A 24,241-nucleotide genomic window follows, 5' to 3' on the forward strand; every position below is an offset into this window, starting at 1 on the left:
CTTCAGATGCAAGTAATGGAAATGAGATTTCCATTACTTGCATCTGAAGAAGTGAGGTTCTTCCCCACGAAAGCTTATGCTCCCAATACTTCTGTTAGTCTTAAAGGTGCCACAGGGATCCTCTGTTGCTTTTTTTAGAAGTGTACTGTAAGAAGTGAATAGCATTGTGATGCACAATAGCTTCTACCAAAGGTGGTGTGCAATGGGAAAGCATCAGTTTTTAAAACTTAGTTTCCTTTTTACTGTAATAAAAAAAGCCAGGGTACATGCCTCTGTACAGGGTGACTTGTAATATGAACTGGTGTGCTTTGTGCATGCATGGCCATAGTTTTTGGGTTTTGTTTTACAAGACGTAGACTTACTTCCCTATATCCTTGATTATACTGAATGGAATGTGTGGCTGGATTATACCAGCTGGAGTGCTGCATGTAGGGCTGCCAGCCCTCCAGGTTTGTCCTGGAATCTCTAGGAATTAAAGGTTAATCTTTAATTAAAGATGGTCATGTGATGAAAGCTCCAGGAATACGTCCAACCAAAATTGGCAACCCTAGCTGCATGGCTTGTAAATTCTTTGAGGCGGGGACCATTATTTTTGTTCTGTTTGCACTGTGCTCAGGACAGTGGGGCCGCGATCCCTGAATGGGCCCCTGGAGGCTGCCACCTTACCAAAACACAAATAATTTTATTAATAAAAATTAAAATTCAGCTAGACAAACTCTTGTACGCTAAAAAAGCCGCAGAGCTTGTGTCTCAGATCCTGAGGTTGATGCACACACTGGTCTGTTCCTGGGGCCATGTGTAATGTGGATGGTCAAAATGTCTAACTACAGCACCAAAACATCCATCACACAACAAGATTTTAGGCTGTGTCAGATTCTCTGATGAAAATGCACATCCCTAGGATCGGTGTTCACTTTGGAAAAACACCTTTCTGCTCTGCCTGGACACTGATTTATTTAATTTCCCGATAAAAGCCTTGACATACGTCTAGCTGCCGGAGACCATGATGCTGTGAGAATGTTCTAGTCTCCTGATGACTGGCTTGTTTCTTAACGAGACTTGAAAGTAAAAATAGATGGTTTCTCCATAAGCAAAAAATGTGGCCAACCTAATGGCTGGCTTAGCACAACGGGAACTCTAGGGCAGTGGAGCGTCTCTTCATGAATTTATTAATGATAAAAGTACAGCTTATATTTCCAGCTCTTGCCAATGGAGTTGGGCATGAGGGAGGACTCTTTTTCTGTGGCACGCTGAATTCAGGTATTAGTTTCAGAATGATACAGTGTTCTTTTTCGAGTCACAACCATGGTCTGCCTTGAGCTCCAGGTCTTCCAGTTGCAAAGCAGAGTAGACCGAGTGGTGAGATACAGGAGACTTCTGCAGCAAATCTGGTAGATTATTGAAGTGCGTTCTCGCATCCCTTGTACAGCCATGCTCATACGACCTCTGGGCACTGGAATGAACTCTGGAGTTTTGGGTTCAATTCCTGCCCCTACCACAGCCTTTCAGTGTGACCTTGGGCAAGTCACTTACCTTTGCTGTGTATCAGTTCCCCATCTGTAAAATGGGGATACCACCAGTTCCTTTCTCCAGCAATTTGCTGGTCCTGTGTGTTAAGACTGTAAGGTCTTTGGGATTGATGCTGGCTCTTGCTATGTGTTTGTACCGCACCTAACACAGTGGGGCAGCAATCTTGGTTGGGCCTTCTAGGTACTGCTGTCATACAAATAATAAGAATGTGGATGATTGGAGTAGTCTGCTTCCATGAGGATACGCAGAGTAGAAGTGATTATTCAAGTTGGCTGGGAAGGTCCTAGTTACCCATTCTGCATCATGCTTGTCTAAGGCTACATCTACACTACAGGGGGGAATCGATTTAAGATACGCAAATTCAGCTACGTGAATAGCGTAGCTGAATTAGACGTATCTCAGCCGACTTACCCCGCTGTGAGGACCGCGGCAAAATCGACCTCCGCGGCTTCCTGTCGACGGCGCTTCCTCCCACCTCCGCTGGTGGAGTAAGAGCGTCGATTAGGGGATTGATTGTCGCGTCCCAACAGGACGCGATAAATCGATCCCCGAGAGGTCGATTTCTACCCACCGATTCAGGCGGGTAGTGTAGACCTAGCCTTAGACATATTACTTCATATGGAGCTTTAACTCTCCATTCTGTACAGTTCCTTTCAGCCTGCTGTAATATATAGGAAGTTTGGGTCCAACTCTTGCTTAGATGGGTGTACTTGGTAAAATGCATGTCTTTCTAAATGTAATAAAGGTGTTTTCCAGAAGGAACTGTGCAAAGAGATTTACATCCTACTTGCTCCTGGAATCCAGCTGTGATGCCAAAGTCAGACAGAGGTCATGAGTAATGAAGATAATTATCATTATTGATCCTGACAAATCAATAGTCTTTGGGAGGGAGGGAGGTTGTGGCAGTCATTATACTATGTTGTAGCTCTCCATTGACTTAAATAAAAATTAGGTAGGTAATGTATTTTATTTATTTGTGATTTAAAATTCTGTGTGTTTTGTGTTTTTTTTCCCCCCCCCAGGATGAACTTGACCTCACAGACAAACACCGAGAAGCCATGTTTGCACTTCCGGCAGAAAAGAAATGGCAGATCTACTGCAGTAAGAAAAAAGTAAGAGACTTTGGTTCTGTGTGAGAGAGAGAAATGGATGTGGGTTTGTCTTCTATATTCCTTATTTTCTGGAAAAGTTCTCTAAAATTTATTAGAAAGCAGTAACCTTTCTATAGGGCTTGTTGAATCATCCCGTAGGGTTGAATAAGAATGCATCTGTTCTATGGAGTACTAGAGAATGTCTCAGGAAAAAAATATAGAAAGCATCTTCCTGCCTGCTAAATTCTTTAATATTTTAGAGTAACTTCTACAAAACTCTGATCTATTTCTGTAGGACTCTAATGGTTTTTTTATCCCTTTTAAGTTCTAGAAGACTTCAGTGTAAAGGATGTTTGACCCCCTGCCCCGATGAGAATTGTAGAATATCAGGGTTGGAAGGGACTTTAGAAGGTCATCTAGTCCAACCCCCTGCTCAAAGCAGGCCCAATTCCCAGACAGATTTTTGCCCCGATCCCTAAGTGATCCCCTCAAGGATTGAACTCACAACCCTGGGTTTAGCAGGCCAATGCTCAAACCACTGAGCTATCCCTCCCCCAAGGGAGGATCAGATTGTTTCCTCCCTTCCCCAGAATACATCCCTCCAAGGTCTTGAAACTGTCACAAACATCCTTTTAGCCAGGCAGGAGTGGGGCGGAAACTTTACAGTGTTGAAGTCTCTTGCTCTTGGCTAGAAGAGTTTCTGCTGAATTATGCACACAACAGTTGTACTCTCCCCCACCCCCCTTTGCACTGCTGTTGTGATCTGCAGCTCCACCAGCCATCAGAGGGTGGTCCCAAGAATCCAGTCCTGATTTTTCACGATGGCAGGCTCTGTTGAAATAGCTTTCCGTTTTCATTCTCTGAAATATAGGAATTCCAGACTGGATCAGACCTGAGGTTCATCTAGTCTAGTATCCGGTCTCTGGCAGTGGCCATCACTGGATGCTTTGGAGGGCAGTGTAGGAACCCCCCAGTAGGCAAATGTGGTTAATATGCCCCTGAGGCTAGGTCTTTCAGGTTTCTTGTTAGCGACTGGCTAAAGCCCCGAAGTCTGAGGTTTAATATTCCTTTCAAAGTTTTGCTGTCATTGGCTATTCATATGGCTATCAAAAATAATTAGTCTCTTTTTAGAATCTTGTTCTTGGACTCAATGACTTCCAGTGTCAGTGAGTTCCACAGTCTAATTACACATTGTGTGAAAGTGTTTTTTCCATCAGTTTTGAATTTGCCACCTTTTTAATTTAATTGAATGTCCCCTTGGTCTTGTGTTACGAGACAGAGAACTATCTCCCTTTCTCCAAAAAATGTTGAAGTAAACACTGACTGCATTATGGAAGACCTGGAAAAATCCGCTGTACAATAGGTGGGTGGGAAGTTTTTATAGGGCATAAAGGGTGAGATGGTAAGTTATAGTCCAAACAAGACTGAATATAAATTGTATACTTGACTGCTTTCAATATGAAGTTTGTCATCTTCCAGGTGATTGATTGGCCCCCACATATCTTACACTGAAATCTTCTAGAACTAAAAAGGGATAAAGCCAATAGGGTTCTACAGAATTAAAATAAAGTGACTCTGATAAAAGACCAAGACTGTCATTAAATCACCAATTCATTAATAAAGAAATTGGCTGAAACCATGTTAATTGGCCTGTGGGCACAATAGAATCCAGATACGATACGGCACTGACTGCATTTTCCACGTCTGATGGAGTGAAATCTTGATGCCCTCCTAATGGGTACACAAATGCAAAGTTCAAATTTACACACTAGTGGCATGAGCACATCTGCTAGTGCTATTAAATTTCCTGTTAGAAAATGAAGTATAAGTGAGATACAGCTATATTTCTAATGTAGCTGCTCCAGGTAACCAGCATTGCAGGGTAAGGGCAGTCGAAGAGCTGTTTTGTTTTCAATAATAATGCTATTGTATCTTCTAACAACTGAACAACTTATAAAACTGAGAAGGGAAGAGGCTGGCTTTGAAGTGATGTTACAAAATATAGCGCCATCACTTAAATAGCTCTTCTATTGACCTGATCACTCCCCACCACAGTTGCCATTAATCGTGGCATTGGGAGGGGAAGGGAAAAGACAACTTCATGCCCTTGAAATGATGCCACTAAAACTATTAACATCGACTAAGGCATTTTAAAAAAACTTTACCCCCTTTTCTTCCCAACTGCCATCTTCTCGTCCTACTCGTGTTCGTTAGCCTAATGTTCTGGTGGCCCATGATTTATTCAGTACATTAACTCATTCCTCACACTGGTTAGGTCAGAGGTGGGCAAACTACAGCCTGCGGGCCACATCCAGCCCGCAGGACCATCCTGCCCGGCCCTTGAGCTCCCGGCCGGGGAGGCTCACCCCCAGCCCCTCCCCTGCTGTCCCCTTTTCCCCCGTAGCTACGCCGCCGCGTGGGCAGCGCTCTGGGCGGTGGGGCTGCGAGCTCCTGCAGGGCAGCGCGGCAGCATGTTTGGCTCCGGCCAGGCAGCGCGGCAGCCAAACATGGTGGTAAGGGGTTGGGGCCGGGGGGTTGCATAAGGGGAGAGGGGTCTCGGGAGAGACAGGGAGCAGGGGGTGGCTGGATGGGCGGAGGTTCTGGGGGGGGAGGGCGGGGTTATGGTCAGGGGATGGGGAACGGGAGGGTTGGATAAGCATGGGGGGCCTGTCAGGGTGTGGGGGTGTGGATAGGGGTTGGGGCAGTCAGGAGACAAGGAGTGGGAGGGGGTTGGATGGGTCGGGGGTTCTGAGGGGGCAGTCAGGGAGTGGGAACTGGGAGGGGTCGGATGGGGAGGGCAGGCTGTTTGGGGAGGCACAGCCTTCCCTACCTGGCCTTCCATACAGTTTTGCAACCCCAATGTGGCCCTCGGGCCAAAAAACTTGCACACCCCTGGGTTAGATGGTGAATCTCTCTTCTTCTCTCTGACCCCTCCTCCCCAGTTATCCTCTTGTACTTTGTACTGACAGGGCTTTAAAGTGCTAGCTCAGTAATGGGTGCGGCAAGTCAAATCTAGGGATGGGTTCACCCTGGGGAGTTTTGGATTTACAACAGAGCTCACTAACCTTTTTCTCTCTCCCACCACGGACCCTCCCCTCCCTGTAATTTTAAACTGAGGAGAGCTGCCAGAGTTCAGATGTGCTGAGAGAGACGGGTCTGATCAGATATAAGATAGTGGTCTACTTGCAGCTCATACCGTGTGTCTGGTGTTTCTAAGGCACCTAGGATTTAAACCATCTGGGCAGGAATTCTGCTACACCCCTTTGTTGTGGGTGGTCTCCTCTAAGCAGAGTACAGTCTTAGACATTTTTGAGCCCATGATGCTAGTGGGTTCAAAATGAGTGTCCATGCGTCCCTCATAACTTCTTTTTGTTAAGGAGACAAGTTCTTCTACTTGTTACATAAGACTCCCCTCCAGTGGTGGCTTCCAGGGCTCAGCGATGCACCCAAACATGTTTTTGTTTTTGTTTTTTTCCCACTTTTGGACAATGCTTTATAGAGAAGGCCCCTGAAAGGATTAAATCTTGTGAGGTGGCGATCTCATGTCTGGCCATGGAGTTCTAGAATGCCAGGGGTCATGGAATTTGACAACTGGACTCCTCACCTGTGCCAGCAGTAATGTGGTGGATCCATGGCATACCAGTAATTTTTCAACCTTGCTGTAAAAGTTGGCCCTGAAATACCAGGGATTTCTGGGGTCCTCTCATAAATTGCATCCTCTTTTTAAAGGCATAACACAGATATTGTATACTATTCAATGGCACCAACCCTTTCCTTCGTGATGTTAGGCCAACAGAAGGCTTATACTGCCCCTGTAGGATTAAATTTGAAGCCTCTAGTGAATAATATTGAAATCTATCATACAATAGGACTAAAATGTCTCTGGTTTAAATTTGAGAGGAGAAGAGAAGTTAACAAATGAATAGGCATAGTTCTTAACCAGCAAGACAAGAAGAAGAAAATGCTGGTTCATCACTGCCTCCAGGTTTGATGGTGTCATACACTAGCACATCTGGATAAGCACAGGAGCAATTAAGTCTTAAATCAAGCACAGCCCTATAATTATATGGTGTATGGAGCCCCTACGTGTTATCTCATCTGTTGGAGTATGGTTTTGCTGGGACTAACGTCCTCTCTTCTTTCCCTGTTCCAGCACATGCACGCTTTACAAATTGCGTGTAACAGTTTGACTTCACAAGGATTTTTAAAGTAACTGATCACAGAAATATATTGGGTCTTAAAAATGTAATCCTGTAGAGCAATTGGATTCCAGCAATCCTGGGTTATGTTCAGGTACCCTGCTCTCCTCCCTAATCTGGTGGTTCTTAGCCACTCCCACTCTGAACATGTAACAACCCTGACTGTCTGGGTTAGCCACAGAGTATGTGAGGAATCTTCTTTCCAAGTAAATAGTAGATGTAGTAGATCTGAGGGAGGGAATAAATGCTGCGGCTTTTTCCCATCCCTCTATCACTAAAATGACTGAAATTGTATGTACAAATGCTTTAATGGGTAGGTATAGATTCTAGAACGGTGGTCCCCCACCAGTCGATCGTGGAGCCTAGGCCAGTCGATCGCGATCTCCCGGTCACTAAAAGTCCGGCAGTGCAGCGGGGCTCAGACAGGGAACCGGCCAATGGGAGCTGCAGGGGCGGCGCTTGCAGGCGCAGGCAGCGCACAGAGACCGGCTGCCCCCCTCCGCCCCAGAGACGTGGCAGCAGCCAGCCGCTTCCAGGAGCGGTGTGGGGCCATGGCAGGCAGCCTGCCTGACTGGGAGCTGCCTGTGGTAAGCGCCTCCCGGCCAGAGCCTACACTTCACACCCCCTCCTACACCCCAGCCCAGAGCTCCCTCCCACACCCCAATCCCCTCCACAGCCCCCTCCTGCACCCCAACCCTCTGCACCAGCTTGGAGCACCCTCCGGCACCCAAACTCCCTCCCAGGGCTTGCACCCCTCACTCCTGCACCCCAACCCCCCTGCCCCAGGTTCAGCCAACGCACACCCCACCTTTGAGAATGTTGCATTGATTTGAGACAATCCCTGAAGGATTTTGGATCTATAAACCAGAAATGACACTAATAAAAAGTAAAACTCATGAAATGTCCAGTGGATTCTATGAGATTAGGTGCAGTGTGACCATATGATCCCTGCACCCAAACTCCCTCCTAGAGCTTGCTCCCCTCACTCCTGCACCTCAACCCCCTGTCCCAGGCTCAGCCTGGAGCCCCCTCCCACACTCCGAAACCCCCTGCCCCAGGCTCAGCCCGGAACCCCCTTCCACACTCCGAACCCCTCGGCCCTAGCCCTGAGCCTGCATCACCTCCCAACCCCAAACCCCTTCCCCAGCCTGGTGAAAGTGAGTGAGGGTGGGGGACAGCGAGAGACGGAGGGAAGGGGGAATAGGGTGAGCGGGGTGGGGCCTTGGGGAAGGGGCGGGGTCTCGGGGAAGGGGCGAGGTAGATCCTAAGTGCATCTTAAGTTCAAAAAGTTATCTAGTGCGTAAAAAGGTTGGAGACCACTGTTCTAGAAGGAAGAAATTGCACATGTTTTAAAATAATTCAGTAGGGACCGTTTTATATCTGGGATGTCTTAGGCGTTGAGATTTCATGGTGAGGATTGCAGGTAAACAATCTAAACAGAATTGTTGATTCTGATCAGCCGCTTTGTTAGAAATCTCGCTTGTGTATTTTAAAAAAATAAATGCAAACCATCTACATGCTAGTCTTGTATATCTGGCTCCTCAGCAAAAAGTTGAAAGGTCTCTTTGATATTCTCTAGATAGAAACACGTTCTGTTTTTCAGCAGGGGAAGGGATACTCCATGGATTAGGACTGGGGCTTACCTAGGTCGCCTTAAATTGCTAAGCGCAATCAGAGTGGCCAAGGGAGTCACATGACTTTAAAAACTCAGAATAGGTTGAATGTTATGATTTAATAGCAAGTCGTTGTCTGCAGCAACTAAAATATAATTTAACACTGTCTCCTGCCTGGAGCCAATGAGATTGGCTCCAGCACTGTCTGACTGAATTAAGCTGATACCCTTCTTGGCCAGGTAGGTTCGTGATTGTCAACTATGGCAGCTCTTGCACCTGTCTTTGGTGCTGGCTACTGTCAGAGACCAGATACTGGACTAGATGTTCTTTGGGGCTGACCTAGTATGGCAATTCCTAAGTATGGGCTCCCCATTTCTAGGGTCCCCCATCTTCCTTTTATTCGGTGCTGCTTCTCTGCTCTGACTTGAAGTAGGGTTAGATGTTCACAGTTGCAGATCAGGACCAAAACAGGGCTCACTAGCAATCAACCCTCCTCAGAGAGAGCAGTGAGGCAGTGCACGTCTCAAAGTAGCCATCTGTGAATAGACAGTGCATCATCAGTGATCTCCTCCCCTTTGGGGTTTACTTCCAAATCACCTGTTTTTTCAAGGTCCAAAACCCAGAAGTCCATGCTCGAGCCGTGGTCACATATATTCTCAGATTAGAGATAATTCTCATGGATTTACTGTGGCGCAACCTCCTGTCCTTGGACACTGTAATTTAAACATGCTGTCTGAGTCCTAAAGCTTCTGCAAATGAATGAAGTTGCGTCACCCTGCAATAACTGGGCCGTACTTTAAGCCTTAACTCCACTCCACCTTCTAAGGGTATGTGTACACTGCAGCAGGATCTGTAATTCCCGGTTTGGGTAGATGTTCCCACACTAGCTCTGATTAAGCTAGCATTCTAAAAATAGCAGTGTACCTGTGGTGGCCTGGGTGGCGCTTTTATACAACCCCAGGTGAGACCTTTTGTTATCTATTCAGGTGGCTAGCCTGTGCCACCACCTGGGCCACTGCAGCTACTCTGCTATTGTTAGCACAGTAGCGCAGTCAAAGCTAGCACAGAGGCATCTACCCAAGCCAGAAATCGCACCTCCCGCTGCAACGTAGCAGTATCTTCAGTTGTAGCTGGAATCTGTTTTGGCCTGAAAGGCACTGGCCTATGGAGGACTCTACTATGCCATGGGACCCTGGATGTGGAGGTATTGGTTTGCACTAGAGTCACAAAGGCATGTGATACCCCCTTCAAAGCCACGTGTGCACAAAACAATGAAGCACCAACAGATGTGCCAAGACTTTTGTCAGCTACCACAGCATTAAAAAAAAAAAAAAAAGTCTGGAGCATTTCAGAGCCCTGAGAACGCTGGCTTCTGTGACAGGAATGTGACACCCATTCCCAGCTTCTGGCAAACAGAGGCTCAGGACACTCAGACATTCACGAAACCCTTAACTTTTATATTTGAAGGGTGGGGAGGGGAGAGTGAGCAGACGTAGACTGGCATTGGTGGCCTAATTTTCCGAGGGGTTGTCTTCAACCTACAGACTTCGGCTTCAGATCGGTCGCTGGGTAGCGTGTACGTGACTGGCTCATCTGAATGACATGATGTGAGACTGCAGTGCGCCCTCACTGGAGAGCTGAGGTGTAACCCTTGGGGTGGGAGCAAGGCTTTGCATGATCTGGTCGGTACCCACACAACCTTGCCGCATGACAGTCCCAGTGCAGCAGATGCTCCTCCTGACTTGCAGCAGCTGTAGCCACCATCTTGGATTCACAGGGTTTTCTGGCTCTCTCACAACTGGCTGCTTTGATTCTTAAACTGATGGTGCTGAAAGTATCACAAGATGGCAGCCAATGAGAAACAAAGCAACCTGACTTAGAGGGATTTGAATTGATTATTTAATGAGAGCCATGTAGGGGAGGGAAAAAAAGAAAAAGCCATGTTATGTACAATAGCAAGTCTGTGGGCAGTGACCCAAAAAGGGAGTGGAGCATGCATTAAATAGAATAGTCGTGCAGCACTCGGATCAGGAAAGGGATTTAAGGATTATTGTAGAAAGATCCTTTGAAGTTGTCAGTCCAGTGTATGGCTACAATAAAGAAGGGAAAAGAGGATACGGAGGTGCATCAACAGAAGGATAAAATACAAATTTAAAAGGAATATTATTGGACAAAGACTTGTTTTATAACTAATCTAAACCACTTTCTTCTCTGATGTTCCCTTACTCCTAGAAGGGACATTGTTAGAAAGTGTGGGGAGGGAGGGGAGCGAGTCCAGCTTTTACGTTTTTTGGCAAAACGTCATGGCTCATTTCAGCTGAAGTACAAACTTCAGACTGTTGAAGAGCTCCCAAATCAGATGGGGAAATGCAGGGTTCATGCAAAACCTGATCTCTCTCACACAACCATGTGGAATGGGCTGCTAGCTAGAATCTGCTGTAACAAATACAGTAGCGTTATGCTTTTTAAAGCTAGCTCTCTGGTCACGTACAACATTTGTAAAAGCAGAGTGGGGGTTGGGAAGGAATGAAACATAAACTGAAGAGACGGTACAACTCAGAGCAGTATTAGTAATGTGATTTTTAAAAGTGCAAAGACATCTTAGTGCAATTAATATCAGGTGCAAATAAGTGAAATATTGAACAGTGTGCAATTAAAGCCTACATTTGAAATCTAAAATCTCAAGTCCGGATTCTGCTGTAGTATAAACTGGAAACAACTAAGTGCAAAGAAGATTTTGAAGAAGAATGGGGTAAATAGGAAAGTGATGATTCTCAAATGATTCCCCCCCCCCCCCCCCCAGCCAAATGGCCTTTTTTCCTGACTAAGTGCCTTTCACCTGTATCTCTGGGGATCTTCATATTCTGGTTAACAATTGTGTTCATATCTTTATCCGGTGGCTCATTTAGGTAGTTTGGCGAGATATCTGTATCTCCTTCACTTGAAAACCATTTTCACTGTGATACTGGAGACTGACAAAGATGATATTAAAAAAAAAAAATCACTTGGAATTTTGCCCTGTTTAGTCATCTGGGTTGAATGAAAAACATTTCACGGCCTGTTTGCATCCTGAATATGCCTACAATTGTTGTTGTTACAACAGGTTGAAATATTATGCCAGATGCAGCATTCTGCTGATGATATTTTAACTTTTCTCACTGCTAGTTACAGAAAATGGCTGTTTACATGGCTGGGGGTGTTTTTCAATAGGAAATGTTTGTAGTTCTTATCTTTAAAGGTAATTCCCTTTTTAGTTCCAATCACAACACACTCTTTTGTTTAAGAGAGGTTTTCCCAGTCTCCAGCCAAAAACTGCATCTGTTAGCAATCTTTTGGATTTTAAACTGAAGCTTTTTAAACAATGAACCTTCTGACCATGAATGCATCTGGTCATGCTGTATTTGCTTATTGTTAGCATAATTTTTAAACCTTGGGAAAAGCAAGGCGTGTGTGTGGTGGGGGGAGTTAGCATTAGAGAAAATAGTCTGGTGTATAATGCAATGTGCCGATCTGGATGCTGGGGTTATCAGATCAAGGAGCAATCCTATTAAATTTCAGCACTTCTCGGCAACACTTGTGCTAGCAGTATCATTTTAAAAGCATTTGGCATTGTAGTGGAGAACATCATTAGTTGCATGTTGATTAAATGGACACCTTCTGAAACTAAGTTGCTGGGGTGAAGCTAAATATTTAGAGGGCCAATGTGAGCAAAATTCTCTGCTAGTGCAAACCTGGCACAGTTCCACTAGCTTCAGTGGAGCAATGCCCATTTTAAACGACTAGAGAATTTGGTCCTGTCAGTTTAAAAATCATACCCGCTGCTGTCTGAACACTTTTTTTCAAACATATTTTTGTTACAAATCTGAGTTGGCAACACTGAAAGATGATGGAGGAAAGGGGGGGAATGTATCTCAATTTTAGTTTGCTTTGTGAATTTGTCAGCATTGGGTATGTAGTCAGTTTCGCTCTCTGCTCGCTTGTTTTGTTTGGGTCTTTAAAAAACAACAAGGGAGAGGGAAATTATTTGGCAAAAAAAGAAAGTGATTGCAAAGCCAGAAGATATTTGCAGAGACAGGTGATGTACCTGAAGCTACTTTTAATTCATTGTCTAAAATATTGGCTGTTTTTTCTTAAACTTCAAGAAGATCTTTCAAAAATTCTGTGGCTGGATTGCTACATAGCGCTCTCATAGCACCGTGAAGGGGTCCATATAAGTATACAGATATTTGACTGTATGTCGAGGGATGCCACTGTCACAATTGCAGGGCTAGCTGCATCTCTGTCCCCTTCCTGAGCAGAGACCCACTGTCTCGGATCTGTGGACCTCATTATTTCAACAAAGGAAATTTTCAGGTAAGGCACGGATACATTTTCCCATTCTGGTCTCTCTCCCCGAGCATCTCCTCAGGCCTTTAGCTCTTCTGCGGTGGACTTTTGTAATTCCCCCACTCCTGGATCAGGCCTGGGTCTGCTGTACCAGCCGTTCTTATCCTGCAAGTCTGACTGAGTTTGTGCATGCACTGTTCTTTCCTTTGGGAATCTGTGGCCAGTGGTGTATACTGACCAGACAGTCTTTTTAAAACAAAGCATTGTTTGTTTTAGAAGTAGGAGCAAATCACTTAGAGAAGAAAAGGTGTGTGGTTTTGTTTTTTAAAGTAACACAGGCTGCATACACGCCTGTCTTATCTAAAGGCTTACCGTCCTCTGATGGCAACATGCGCAGGCCTGACTGCCCCAGACACCTGCATCTCAGTCTGGTTTCCCCTTTCTCTGATGAGTCCCTTTTTAAACCCTGCTATTGTACTTTTGTTCTTCTTGTTCCTGGTCTTTGAACCCTTCCTGATCTAAGCCAGTTTGGCAGGTTGGCTGGAAAGGGAGGTGAAATCATCCAAGTTAGTAGTTCCGGCATTGTCCTGTAACATCTCCCAAGTATTTGCTCAGAGGTGGCTATTTTGAGCCATTCTTTTCCTTCCTGCCTGTTTCTTCAGACAGCAGTGTATCGAGTTAGCCCAATGAATTCATACAGTAAATATCCCAATAAACAGGGCAATATACGGTGTTCATAAATTATTACAGATCAGCTCCAAATCCACCACAACACAGGCTGTCTGCACTGTACTTGTCAGGCAAAGGGTATTACGGGCAGACACAGCAGTTAGTTCATCTTAGCCCAGCTGCTTCTCCTCCCTTCTCCAGGCCTTGCTTTTGTTCATTTTGGAGATGCTAATTTAGCACTTGCTAGAAACGAAGCCTCTTGGATTCACTGCTAGATGGAAGTGCTGTGGCCAAAGGGCAACCAAACGCTCTTCAGTCGTGTTGGGATCGGGGTGTCTGAAGGGAGTTGTCTGAAGCTTTGATCTGAGGACGAGGGTGGTAGTTACAAAACGTAAGGGAACTTCAGGGTAGTCTTTATTATGCTGTTGGTGTAGTTGTCTAAATTCTTTGCAGGTTGGGGTGAGCGGTTTGTCTTAGAGCTGCTGCGAATGTCAGAATGAAAGACCGCTTTAGGAAGAGCCCGGATGATGGCCCAAATTTTGTGTGTGCGCATGTCATGGCGAGCGAGACTCTACAAGTTCTGAACAGGGCGGTTGAACAAACTGTTTTGTGCTGGTCACTAAGCTGCTGTGGTGATGGGTGCTTTAGGAATGCCTAGAGAACAGCAGCCAGCGAGCCGTTGATGCAGAGTGATAAGAAAGTGAGAGGCAGAGACTTGCTGGATGACAGGTTTCAGAGGGGTAGCTGTGTTAGTCTGTATCAGCAAAAACAACTAGGAGTCCTTGTGGCACCTTAGAGATGAACAGATTTATTTGGGCATAAGCTTTCGTGGGCTAAAACCCACTTCATCAGATGCACGGAGTGAAAAATACAGTAAGCATTAATTAAATTAAAAATACAGTAAGCAAAAATACAGTAAATACAGTATATACACAGTAAGTGTGTGTGTGTATATATATATATATATATATATATATATATATAATTACAGCACATGAAAAGATGAGAGTTGCCTTACCAAGCGGGGGGTCAGTGCTAACGAGGCCAATTCAATTAAGGTGGAAGTGGAATTAGTTAGTCTCTAAGGTGCCACAAGGACTCCTTGTTGTTTTTGTTGGGAAAACGTTCTTCTCTCCTGCAGCAGAATGAGCAAAAAGGATACAAAATGCCCCAGGAGCTAAGTAGGCGGGATATGTGAATGGGGTGTACAGAGTAGATTAAAATTCAAATCACATTTGTAGCAAAGCTTCACCTCATTTATAAGATGTGGCATATGATGAAAACAAAACTGTCACCCACTGCCCTGCCAGTGCACATCCACCAGGGCATACGGACTATTGACCTTCCCCTGAAAGTGCTAATGAGGCACCTAGTCTCATTGCTACTTCCCCCGAGGCGGTGAGATTGACTACATTTGTTAATTAGGCTTGTACAGTAGCAGTTACCAATGACTTTAGCAATGGTGTGAAACAGAGCTCACAGTATCTGTCAATTTCACACTGCAAAGAGAAGCTGGCAGAGAGCGACCGCACTGTGCAAGAGCTCATTTGGATCATAGTCCATTTCATCTTCATTTGCCAGATCGCTGGAAGCCCGAATGGAAAGAAATTTAGAGGGATAGAGGAGACCGAGAGCAATAAGCTTGTTGATCAGATAGTTTTGGTAGAGTTTGATGTCCTATAATTTTTGCAACAAACACCATGTGCATGACTGTCAAGGCTGTATCCCCACTTTGAACTTTAGGGTACAAATGTGGGGGCCTGCATGAAAACTTCTAAGCTTACCTACCAGCTTAGGTCTGGTCTGCTGCCACCATCCCAAAGCTAATTCCCTTCCCTGGGTAGCCTTGAGAGACCTTCACCAATTCCCTGGTGAATACAGATCCAACCCCCTTGGATCTACAAACAAGGAGAAATTAACCATCCCCCCTTTTTTCTCCCACCAACTCCTGGTGAATACAGATCCAACCCCCTTGGATCTAAAAACAAGGAAAAATCAATCAGGTTCTTAAAAAGAAGGCTTTTAATTAAAGAAAAAGGTAAAAATCATCTCTGTAAAATCAGTATGGAAAATAACTTTACAGGGTAATCAAACTTAAAGAGCTCAGAGGACCCCCCCTCTAGTCTCAGGTTCAAAGTACAGCAAACAAAGATAAACACTCTAGTAAAAGGTACATTTACAAGTTGAGAAAAACAAAGTAAAACTAAGATGCCTTGCCTGGCTTTTTACTTACAAGTTTGAAATATGAGAGACTTGTTTAGAAAGATGTGGAGAACCTGGATTGATGTCTGGTCCCTCTCAGTCCCAAGAGCGAACGAACTCCCAAACAAAGAGCACAAACAAAAGCCTTCCCCCCGCCCCCCAAGATTTGAAAGTATCTTGTCCCCTTATTGGTCCTTTGGGTCAGATGCCAGCCAGGTTACCTGAGCTTCTTAACCCTTTACAGGGAAAAGGATTTTGGAGTCTCTGGCCAGGAGGGATTTTATAGTACTGTACACAGGACAGCTGTTACACCCTTCCCTTTATAGTTATGACAGTGACAAACGGATCATTTGCTTGAAATGCTATACAATAAATATTATATATTGAAACAAGAACTGATTATGCTACACAGTGTTTAATATACAGTAATTCACCTGCTGTTTGTCTTTAAAATAGCAGTTCCTAGTAAGCAACAAAATGACACTGGATTCTGAGTTAGATTGGGATTTGGCCTAGCTTTTAAAAAGCACAAGAGACGGAAGCTTTCTCTCAAGGAGGGACCTGTACAACCACTTTACACTCACCTAGGGTATGTCTACACTACAAAATTAGGTCGATTTTATAGAAGTCGATTTTTAGAAATCTATTTTATACAGTCGATTGCGTACGTTCACACTAAGCGCATTAAGTTGGCAGAGTGCGTCCTCATTACTGTGGCTAGCATTGACTCAGAGCGGTGAACTGTGGGTAGCTATCCCGTAGTTCCCGCAGTCTCCGTTGCCCATTGGAATTCTGGGTTAAGCTCCCAATGCCTGATGGGGCAAAAACATTGTCGCGGGTGGTTTCGGGTACATGTTGTCAGTCGCCCCTCCCTCCGTGAAAGCAACGGCAGACAATCGTTTCGTGCCTTTTTCCTGGGTTACCCGTGCAGACGCCATAGTACGGCAAGCAAGCATGGAGCCCGCTCAGCTCACTGTCACCACTGCTGTTGCGAGCTGGAGGCTTCTGCCTCAGGCTGCTCTCCCAGCTGGCAGCACTGTGCGGTCGCACCTACCCCTTGCTCCCATGGCTCATGAAGCCTGGACAGTAGTAAGGAGCAGTTCAACTATAGGCTGAGCAAGTGCAGAATGGTGGTAGAATGTGCCTTTGGATGTTTAAAAGCTCGCTGGCGCTGTTGGTCAGACCTCAGCGTAACCAACATTCCCATTGTTATTGCTGCTTGCTGTGTGCTCCATAATATCTGAGAGAGTAAGGGGGAGACGTTTATGGCGGGGTGGGAGGTTGAGGCAAATTGCCTGGCATCCGATTTTGAGCAGCCAGATACCAGGGCGATTAGAAGAGCACAGCAAGGCACACTGTGCATCAGAGAGGCTTTGAAAACCAGTTTCGTGACTGGCCAGGCTTCGGTGTGACAGTTGTGTGTGTTTCTCCTTGATGCAAACCCGCCCCCCTTTGTTGATTTTAATTCCCTGTAAGCCAACCACCCTCCCTCCTTAAAATAAAGTAACTATTGTTTTGAAACCACTCATTCTTTCTTTATTACTTAAAAAAAAAAAAAAAAAGAGAGAGAGAGAGGGGGGTAACGGACAAGGTAGCCCGGGTGGGGTGGGGGAGGAGGGAAGGACAAGGCTTATTGTAGCCATGCTAAAAATTAAACTGTTTGAATGACAGCCTTCTGTTGCTTGGGCCATCCTCTGGAGTGGAGTGGCTGGGTGCCTGGAGCCTCCCCCTCCCGCGTTCTTGGGTGTCTGGGTGAGGAGGCTATGGAACATGGGGAGGAAGGTAGGCGGTTATACAGTGGATGCAGTGGGGTCTGTGCTTTTGTTGGCTTTCCTGCATCCCCAACAGACGCTTCATCATGTCCATTTGCTCCCCCATTAGCTTCAGCATCATGTCCTGCCTCCGCTCTTTGCACTCACTTAATTCTTTCCTGGCCTCTGCCACTGAATGCCTCCATGCATTAAGCTGTGCCCTATCAGTGCGGGAGGACTGCATGAGCTCGGAAAACATGTCTTCGTGAGTGTGGGTTTTTTTCCGCCTTCTAATCTGCAATAACCTCTGGGACGGAGATGATAGGGGGAGCGTAGAAACGTTCTGGGGGGACTGCATGGTCACTTGTGCTGCTGAGTTCACCATGCTGACCAAACAGGAAATGAAATTCAAAAGTTCCTGGGGCTTTTTCTGTGTACCTGACCAGTGCATCCGGAGTTCAAAGTGCTATCCAGAGCGGTCACAATGGAGCACTCTGGGATAGCTCCCGGAGGCCAATACCGTTGATTTGCATCTGCACTACCCCAAATTCGACCCAGCAAGGTGGATTTTAGCGCTTCTCCCTTCGTCGGGGAGGAGTACAGAAGTTGATTTTAAGAGCCCTTTAGGTCGACAGAACAGGGTTGGTTGTGTGGACGCATTCATTTTTAAATCGACCTAACGTGGCTAAATTCGACCTAACCCCGTAATGTAGACCAGGGCTTAGTGAATTTAAAGGGACACCTACAAATATCCTCGCTCCACCCATCTAAGGAAGGGAGAGCGAAGGCATTGTCCAAAGAGGCTATTAAAGAAAATGAACAAGTTGTGAGAACCTGAAGGAATTCAGGAGCTGGCCAGCTGGACACGTTCATACAGCAGTCTCATAGTATAGCCTCTGCATTCACAAGAGAATATGTACAACCTACCTATTGAGATCACACAGTGAATAGAATCCCTGGCAGAATGGCTTTCTATACCCTGAATTTCTTCTGTTCCTCCATCTGTTCTTTATAATTATACGGACAATTAACACCAGTGTGATTCACGTCTGCAGTTCTTTCCTTACATTAATCAGCAGTGACAGAAAGGTTGCTATTACAGCCCAGGGGAAAGACTGGGCAACCCCTCCTTTATCAGCTGTTGCTACTTCTGTCAGACAAGAGATCATGGATTCCGGTTCTGGCCTCCTGCTGATGCAGAACTTAGTGGTGCTGTACAGTGAGACGTTTCCACGTGTATCTAAACCAAAGGTCCCATGGCCCCTGTGTCCTGCCCAGCATTTCCCTTCTTAGTAAGATGGTACTGATGGGTGGAAAGCTGAACATAGCATTTTTAGGCAGGCCTTCAAAACCCCTTTTTGCCTTGTTTCCAGCCCCCAACATAATTGATTCCTCCCTCTCTGCTGTTTCTACCCTGCATTGTACAAGTGAGGCCTGAAGACTTTTAAGGAGGTTAATTTGTAGGGTACATCCAGATGTCACTGCCTCATTTTCTATAGAGGTATGTGATGGGAGGATATATAGGTGGCCCTCAGCCACCTCTTGCAGGTGTGGAGTCCAGCTGCTGGTTATTTTCAGCAACTGGCTTGCCATTGTTCATATCCCTTTCCATTTCCAAGGTGATCTTCCCAGGGAAAAGGGCTAGGAACTTACTACGATTATTTAATGAAAGCTGAAATGCATCTTCCCATGTCCAGTTCCTCCCAGTCTGGGGGTGGATGCGGGGTCTGTGGGCTCTGCAAAGCCCAGAGGTCAAAGCCTTTCGTGAGCAGTTGCTGAACACATGCTCTGCATTCGTCTGAGTCAATACATTGCTGTTAATCCATCCCATTACTCCTGAGAAGCATTACGTGAAACGTATCGCCTGGAAACCAAACTCTGCTCCTCCGTAAGATCTCACTCGTATGCGCTCTAATTTTCACACCCAAAAAGTCGCCCGCGGTGAAGTCTCTGCTCAGTGAAGACTTAAGAGCTGGCTCTGCTCTTTTCGGGGGGGTTCTTCCCTGTTAGAGTGCACTAAAACACAGTCACTGGAGTACTGCAGGCGTTTGCCCTGAATCATTACAGCTCAGCCACCCTCTACAAATAGCTGAAGGAAGTCCATGTTGTGCTGCATTGGCCTTTTTCTTCTTCTGTACTAAGTGACCTACGATGAGTCTGCCCGGTTGTAGCCTGAATTAATGAGGTTCTGCTGCACTTAATTGAGAGGGGTTTTTAAACTGGGAGGCGGCAATAAGAGAGCCCAAGGGGGAGCTGAGAAAAGGGAAATATTTATAATTCGGCAAGTTAATTCGAAGTGAAAAGTTGTGCCTATTGTGGTGTTCAGCTTTCCTCTCTAGAGACCTTTTTGCCCCACCACTTCCTTTCAGTCCGACACAAACAGCGCTTCCATCTCCCTTTCAGCCTGGGATGCAGGCATGTGTCCTGCCTTGTATGCACATCGGCAGAAGGCAGGAAGCTGTGCTGAGCCCTTCCGACACTTCCCACAGCTGTGACGGAGCCACAGGTGCAGAGGGGAAGTTGTAACATCTGTCCAAACAGTGGGTGGCCATTGGAAGAGGGGCTGCAGTGAGGATCACCTGCACCCTCCCCTTTTTATTTCTGCCTTTATCTCCAGCTTGCTGTTGTTGCCCTGTATCTGATTCCCCGTCCCTCCTGCGAGGACACTCAGGGTATAGTAGGGAGGGAGGAAACTAGTGGTTACATTACCCTAGCCCATCTCAACGCCTAGGCTTGTGAAGCTAAGCAGCTCTGGCATCTTTCCTGTGGCCCTCCTCTCGGGAGTGTGGAATTAGTGCTAGGAACCAAATGATGTATCTGTAAAGGAATTTTAAGTGCTCGTTGCAAGGGGCAATGATCATGGGGGTGACAGGCCAGGTGTCAGATATCCCTATGGGGCTGTGCGATATTTCTATGCTGTACTTCCTCAGGGCCAAATAAGACAGCTCATGCTGTGTGTCTCTAGATGTCATTGCTTTGCTACGCTACAGGACAGACCCACTGGCCGTGCTTCAGGTTTCTGGATCCTCTGAGCCTCCCAGGAAACCATCTCATTTAACCTCTGCTTGTTTTCCCTCCAGGCCTAAAATGCCAGATGGGGAATGGGGTCAAGTGAAGGGTAATTGCTCATTGCCATTCAGCAGGGGAGGAGCCCCATTAAAATCAAATTTCTCCAGATAGAAAGTGACATGAGGCAAGCACAATGGGGATTGTGATATCTGAGGTCTGTATTCCTCATCCCCCACCCCCAATCCCTGAGGATCCCCTGGAGTATGTGTGGGGGAATACAGATACACATGCCTGCGCTGAGCTCGCTTCATGTGATCCTGAAATACAGGCGTGTAAGGGGTTGGCATGTGGAGCCTGGCTGCGGGACCGGGTAGGGTGGGAAGTGAAGGAGGGTGCCAGGTCCAAGAGAAAGTTTAGTCGGCAGGATTTAGTTACGGACTCTTGTTGGGATGGGATTTAACCAGGATTCCGGGAGTGCTCCCCTCCTGGCGTGCAGGGAGGAAGCCATGGTATCTTGAATGACCACAAGTGATCTGTACCTCAGTTAAATGCCAGGTCACCTTTGTTCCTGCTATGGTTCCAGTAGTGTAGAAGTGCCCCCCAACACCACGCGGGGCATAGCTTTTATTTATTTATTTAAGCTAGGAGAATGCCAAGTACTGACTTGTCGGTATCACGTCCCGAAGATTACAGTGAAGACATCCCTATGAGCACTGATCAGGCCTCTGCCTTACTTGGGTTGTGATGTCCTACGTGACTGGAATTCAAGATGATGTGGCTCTAGGTGCCTATGTGTACATCATGTCGGGTACTTCTAACATCACTCTCCAAAGAGGGATTACCCCTCTGAACTTCCATGTCGGTATCCGGGGACTTTAGGAACATGACTGAAACTGCCTCCTAATATTAGCCTGAAGCATTGGTTCGCGGCCTTTGCCATACCATGATTCTATGTGGCAACAGAAAGTTTCAGGATCCCCTGGAAAGGGATGGGTTTATGACCGCATTGATAACCCCTGGTCTACAGATCCCCACCCTTCTTAACAAATCTTGCCTTCTTATAGTGGTTTGTGCAAAGTCACACTATGTATGATACGGCATTTTGCTCATGTTCTGAGAGCAAGTGGAAGCACATTAGAAAATGGCTTTTGATCATCCTAAAAGTTACCCAATCAGTTAGTAAGATGTGGGGACTGAGCTAAAAGGACCCAGCGGTAGAAATACCCTCAATTTTAGATTTGTGTGTGTGTGTGTGTGTGTGTCCCCAAATATGTTAATATACCGACCAGCAGGACTGAATTGTGACCAGTGCCATTGATTGTGACAAAGACTTGACTTGAAGAAGAAATTTGTTTGTTGGTTTTATAGACACGCTTGCCTGTGAGGATGGAGGAGATGGACTGTCCTTCAAGCAGGAGATATCAGTCACTCCTGAATAAACATAGTGCAACTTGGCATGGAGAAACCTTTTACTTCCAGTGAAAGTGATGGTCTCTCAGAGTAGCCTGGCATCAAGCACTGCTTGAATCCTCTTGGCTTTTGTCAGCCACTTGTAATTTACTAGTATGCTACTCCTAAATTCCTCCTCCTGCCCTGTTCAGCTTCCAAATTATGGTAAGTGTGACTGCTCTAACAGCTGTAGCAAAAAGTAGCCCATGTTTCCTTGAGTAGCATATTTTTTTGCAACTAATTAAGGCTGTCAATCACAGTTAACTCAAGCCATTAAAAACAAATTAACTGGATTAAAAAATTAATCGTGATTAATTGCAGTTTTAATTGCACTGTTAAACAATAATAGACTACCCATTTAAATTTATAATAAACATTTTTGGATGTTTTTCTACATTTTCAAATGTATTGATTTCAATTACAACACAGAATACAAAGTGCACAGTGCTCACTTTATATTATTATGTTTGTTTACAAATATTTGCACTGTAAAGAAGATAAATAGTATTTTTCAGTTCACCTGCTACAAGTACTGTAGTGCAATCTTTGTCATGAAAGTACAACTTACAAATGTAGAATTTTTTTGTTACATAATTGCACTCAAAAACAAAACATTGTAAAACTTTAGAGCTTAAAAGTCCACTCAGTCCTACTTCTTGTTCAGCCAATCGCTAAGACAAACAAGTTTGTTTACATTTACGGAAGATAGTGCTGCCCACTTATTTACAGAGTCACCTAAAAGTGAGAACAGGCATTTGCATGGGACTTTTGTAGCTGACATTGCAAGATACTTGTGTGCCAATTATGCTAAACATTTGCATGCCCCCTTCATGCTTCGGCCACCATTCCGGAGGACATGCTTCTTTTTTGATGATGCTTGTTAAAAAAAGTTAATTAAATTTGACTCAACTCCTTGGAGGAGAATTGTATGTCTCCTGCTCCATGGTTTTACCTGCATTCTGCCATGTATTTCGTGTTATGGCAGTCTTGGATGATGATCCAGCGTATGTTGTTCAATTTAAGAACACTTTCACTGCAGATTTGACAAAACACGAAGAAGGTACCAATGTGAGATTTCTAAAGATCGCTCCAGCACTCGACCCAAGGTTTAAGAATCTAAAGTGCCGTCCAGAACCTGAGAGGGATGAGGTATAGAACACGCTGTCAGAAGTCTTAAAAGAGCAACACTCCGATTCGGAAACTACAGAACCCAAACCACCAAAAAAGGAGATCAACCCTCTGTTGATGGCATTTGACTCAGATGATGAAAATGAACGTGCATCTGTCCACACTGCTTTAGATTGGATCGTTACCGTGCAGAACCTGTCAGCATGGAAAGCATGTCCCCTGGAATGGTGATTGAAGCATGAAGAGGCGTACAGATGTTTAGCATATCTTGCATGTAAATACCTTGCAAAACCGGCTACGACAGAGCCATGCAAATGCCTGTTCTCACTTTCAGGTGACATTGTAAATAAGAAGCCGGCAGCATTCTCTCCCATAAATGTAAAGAAACTTGTTTGTCTTAGTGATTGGCTGAACAAGAAGTAGGACTGAGTGGACTTGTAGGTTCTAGTTTTACATTGTTTTGTTTTTGAGTGCGGTTATGTAAAAAAAAATTCTGCGTTTGTAAGTTGCACTTTCACAATAAAGAGACTGCACTACAGTACGTGTATGAGGTGAATTGAAAAATACGATTTCTTTTGTTTACAAATATTTGCACTGTAAAGAAGATAAACAAAAATAATATAAGGTGAGCACTGTACACTTGTATTCTGTGTTGTAATTGAAATCAATCTATTTGAAAATGTAGAAAACATCCACAAATATTTAAATAAATGGTATTCTATTGTTTAACAGTGCAATCAAAACTGCAATTATCACCATTATATTTTTATCTCGGGATTAATTATGATTAATTCTTTTGTTTGACAGCCCTACAAATAATTTTTGCTTATCAGATTTAATAATCTTATGAGTGAGCAATAGAGCATTCATTCTCCTCCGTGAAAAGATGCCATATATTTTGTTCTTCTCACTTAAATTCATAAATATATACTATCCTTGTTTTTTTATTGTTGTTGTTGTTGTTATTATTTTATTAGAGAAGTGATTGTTCTTGCTGATTAGCACCCAAATATTTTCTTCATGAATCACAGCAGCTGCACAGCTCAAGACAGGGTTACGACATTTTTGCAAACAACCTGCATTTCCATCCTAAGGATGTGTGAGAGAATGGATGTGCTTATTATAGGGATTATCGTTGGCATAGCAAGTATTTGTCTGTGTAAAATTCTAAACTGAAGGCATGATTGACAATGCAACCAGATGCAAAAGCACTTAACATATGCCGAATGGGGCGTGCTTACCTTAATATTTAAACAATGATTTTGGTCGTGAAC

At 45.0% G+C, this 24,241-nt stretch overlaps 1 protein-coding gene across 3 annotated transcripts in view; it reads left to right on the plus strand.

Moving 5' to 3' along the window:
• The window catches only part of DAAM1 (dishevelled associated activator of morphogenesis 1), a 180,639-nt gene that overhangs the window by 85,351 nt on the left and 71,047 nt on the right, over positions 1-24,241 (plus strand). For all 3 annotated transcript variants that reach the window (XM_034767842.1, XM_034767844.1, XM_034767843.1), the window contains one exon: positions 2,553-2,642. In XM_034767842.1, the coding sequence (XP_034623733.1) occupies positions 2,553-2,642 (90 nt within the window). The remainder of the gene's footprint in view (positions 1-2,552; positions 2,643-24,241) is intronic.

The sequence above is a fragment of the Trachemys scripta genome, chromosome 4, assembly GCF_013100865.1.
Source record: "Trachemys scripta elegans isolate TJP31775 chromosome 4, CAS_Tse_1.0, whole genome shotgun sequence".
In the NCBI taxonomy this organism is placed as follows: Eukaryota; Metazoa; Chordata; order Testudines; family Emydidae; genus Trachemys; species Trachemys scripta.